At 32.7% G+C, this 3,863-nt stretch overlaps 1 protein-coding gene across 1 annotated transcript; it reads right to left on the bottom strand.

Annotated features, from left to right (window-relative positions):
* On the bottom strand, positions 1-865 carry LOC110020152. The gene is made up of 2 exons (XM_020718153.1): positions 162-865; positions 1-88 (listed from the first exon to the last, which is right to left on the bottom strand). Exon 1 carries the CDS (start codon positions 585-587, stop codon positions 195-197), a length of 393 nt encoding a protein of 130 aa, XP_020573812.1. The 5' UTR covers positions 588-865; the 3' UTR covers positions 1-88; positions 162-194.
* Positions 866-3,863: the final 2,998 nt, after the last annotated feature.

The following is a 3,863-nucleotide window of genomic DNA, read 5'->3' as shown; positions in this document are numbered from 1 at the left end:
GCTTGCAGGAATGTAGAAATTTTCATATATGTTCTAAAAATCCCTACCAATTCGAAACAAAGGTCTCTAAAGTCCCTCGCCAACGAAACTGGACAATAAAACCTCAATGTGAGAAAACTATAAATGAAAACATGAAAATTTGAAATACAACAATTTACAACCTTTTATTTTTTATTTCTAGTATAAAATTCCACTCAATGAGCAACGACAAGGTCGACGCTGAACACATCCAAAACAGAATCAGAGGGATCCGGACTTGGGGGCGAAAAGAAAACGTACTTAGCAGCAGATAGCTTCTTCCGCTGAAGTTTGCGCGGTCCACATGGCCTCGAGGTAAAGAAACGGATTAACTCACCATCGCCGCCATCGTGAGGTTGCGGAGCCGCGGTAGCCGACGGAGAAGAAGGCGGAGAAAACCGAAAAACGGCGATCGGTGCAGTCTTTAGCGCAGATCTCGGCGATCTGGCGCTGATCTTCGAATCCCGCAACCGCGCGAGGGCTCCTGGCCTCAAGAATCGTAGAAACCTCTCCTCCGACATGGCCGCCACAACCTCCTTCCTCGTTGGGCTCCTTACCCTCCGATTCATTGGAGCTATTAAGGAACAGTTTGAAGAGAGAGAGCCTGAGGTATTTTTTAGAGAGAGAGAGAGAGAGGAACTAGAGAAAAAGAGAAGCGAGGCTGCTAGGGTTTTTAAGGATGAGGAAGGGGATGAACAATTGGCGGGAAAGCGGTAGAAGCAGGCGGGTGTTTTCGAATTTCACGCACCGTAATTATCACCCAGATTATTACCCTGCATAAAAAGGATTGCCAAGTGGCAATTTTTAATGCATGAAACTTTGTTATGTGGAGGTTGGTGTAATAGTCGGTCTTAGTAGCTTTTTTTAAAATGAAAGCAGCAAGCCACTGCTTTGGATCTGTAACGGTTAATGTGGCCTTGAATTTGTAGCGTATAATGTAGCCATGAACCGAAGATTTTTGGAATTTTGACGGTGATAGAAATATGCTTTAATTTTATGGGTATTTCATCTAATGCTGAGCAATCTACCAATCAAACTGAGAGCAAGCCACTGCTTTGGATCTGTAACGGTTAATGTGGCCTTGAATTTGTAGCGTATAATGTAGCCATGAACCGAAGATGTTTGGAATTTTGATGGTGATAGAAATGTGTTTCACTTATAAAATTATATATGAGTCTCGATTCGGCCGGCAAACATGTGTCATGAGTTTTTTATTTATTTACGAGTAAATTGTAAAATTAGTTTTCGATTATTTATATCGGCTCATTTTAATCGAAGAATAATCTTCATCTTCTCTAAATTGTGGCCAAAATAATATCCATGGAAGAGCATTTAAGCTTAATTTTAAAATAATTGGGAAGTATTTTCGGTGTCATGTAAATAGTAGGGAAGTATTTTAACACTTTACTCGTTCATTTATTTGGATATTTATATACACGACACAATTCTTACGTATTTATATATCTAATATCTAATTTTTCATATCTACATTAATGTCAAATTATTTATTCTTGAAAATATGTATATTATTTTTAAAAAATTAATGATGATGATATTTTGTATGCCAAGACAAAGATTTGAGTGTTTAAATGAAAAAAAAAATTTAAATTTAGGAGATAGAGAAGTAAAATTTAGGGTTTTAAATTTTATGTATGTAAATCCCTTTTAAAGAATTGTGTGGCATGTATGTAAATGTCTCTATTTTTGAACTTAGAATGGTTTAGTGTCTTAATGCTACTTTGATGTAATTGAGATTTAAAATAAGGATATTTATAAAGTTTTAGGTTCTTTATAAACTAAATTTGTAGACATGAAAACTCCCAACTTTTGAAATATTGACTTTGATATTTTGATGTGCACATATTTTGTATTTCAATAGTGCACTTTCAAAAACAAAAGGAAAGGATGTGATATCTCACTATTTTAGAATTAGGGCTCGTCTACTTTGATGTAATTGAGATTTAAAATAAGGATATTTATAAAGTTTTAGGTTCTTTATAAACTAAATTTGTAGACATGAAAACTCCCAACTTTTGAAATATTGACTTTGATATTTTGATGTGCACATATTTTGTATTTCAATAGTGCACTTTCAAAAACAAAAGGAAAGGATGTGACATCTCACTATTTTAGAATTAGGGCCCGTTTGATGGCACTTCATTGTAGAAAAAAGTTCTTTTAAAAGTCACATTTCATAATGTCGCGTCATATTCGCGATTCTGAGACGAAAGAAATGTCGTTGTGATGGGAAATGAATTCCAAAAAATTTATTTGTGAGACGGAACATTTATGCTTTGTTTGTTTTATTGTAGAGTGGAACGGCGCTAAACACATGTTCATACGAAGCCTTAGTTTCCGGGACAAAATATTAATTATTAGATTTTCAATTTTGTATTTTTATGACTTGTACATTTGGTGGGGTTGCATTATTTTCTCATATTTTGATTCATTATAACCAACAATTTAAAAATCGGACCGAACTAGTCATTCAACTGGTTCGATCATGAACCAGTTGGTGGTCTGGTTCTGGTTGGGTTGATAACTGGCTCTGCATCAAATTGGAAAGAATCGGTCAACTGGCTGGAATCAGCAGTCGAACCAGTCAACCGATTAAAGTACAATTTTTTATCTTACGTCACATTTTTATTGAAAATCATGAAGAATGGTTTTAATCTTTTGATATAATGAATAATGTGTTTTACTCTAGTCATTCTCAGCATCTTTTCTTCTTTATCTTTTGTGATGTATGCATGACTATTAGTCTATTACCTTCTCTTTTTTATGCTCTTATATTTTCTTGGTTATTTTTCCCTCTTTTTAATCTTCCATGCTGAATTTCATCTAACTTTTATGTCTTTTAAGTTATGTTTAATATTTTTTTTTTATATTTATGACATCATCTCGTTCAACAGTTAAACCTTGAACCTCATCTTCTAACAGTTCAATCTCTGATTTATTTTTCTGAACCTTGATTATAATAGTATTTATTGTAAAGTTATTAATTAACATATTTAAAATGGTTCCTCTATAATAAATAATTTGAAGAAGAAAATTTATTTTGTTGTCCAACTAAAAAGTGAAAAAAGAGATTGCAATTGAATTATCTGATGTTACTTTTTCAATATTTTTTGCATGAATCAGATTGTTTCATTGGGTGTGGAAGATGATTCACTTCCTTATGACTTTTGAGGATTATGGAACCTCCTATGCCATTAAAGTTTGATTATAGTTTATGTGATTACTATGTTGTGAGCTCCTTCCCTCAATCATTTATATTTTGCTTATATTGGATTAAAGAATGCTTACTGAGGTATTTTGGAGGAATTGGATGCTATTTTTATTTTTTCTAATTTATTTTTCTATATATTGTGAGGAGACTCTTTTTGAGCTAGTTTTTCTTTTGTTTTCTTCTTTTTTTTTTTTTTTATGAACAATGATGAGATAAAGTTGTACATGAGTGGCTTAATCATGTAGTGTAATGTATATCTCTATGATTTTCAGGTATCATGATGAAATATCTCATGCAATTTGAGATGGTTAATTAACATAAATGTCATTTTTGTATTAAGCATGTGCCTTTTTGACCTTTTTTTTATATTTAGTTATCTACATAACTTTGGGATAGTGCTGAGATCTTATTTGTATTTCATTTAAGCATTTTTTTTTCTTATGAATTTTGATTTTATTTTCTTTCACTTTTGTAATTTTGACCCTTTTTTTAATGTTCAAAAGTCCCCTTTTCATTTAGAGACTATTTTAATCTTTGAGTTCATAACTACAATTTCCATGTGTTGATGATATTAGATAGGCCTGATCTACATGTTTCCTCAAAGGTGTTGTATTCA

Source organism: Phalaenopsis equestris, unplaced genomic scaffold, assembly GCF_001263595.1.
Source record: "Phalaenopsis equestris unplaced genomic scaffold, ASM126359v1 Scaffold000094, whole genome shotgun sequence".
Lineage (NCBI taxonomy): Eukaryota > Viridiplantae > Streptophyta > Magnoliopsida > Asparagales > Orchidaceae > Phalaenopsis > Phalaenopsis equestris.
Note: the sequence above shows the minus strand (reverse complement) of the source record. Positions and strands in the feature narration are given on the sequence as shown.

Excerpts from the sequence above, each read along its gene's own strand:
- LOC110020152 (XM_020718153.1), bottom strand. The coding sequence starts at position 587 with ATGAATCGGAGGGTAAGGAGCCCAACGAGGAAGGAGGTTGTGGCGGCC.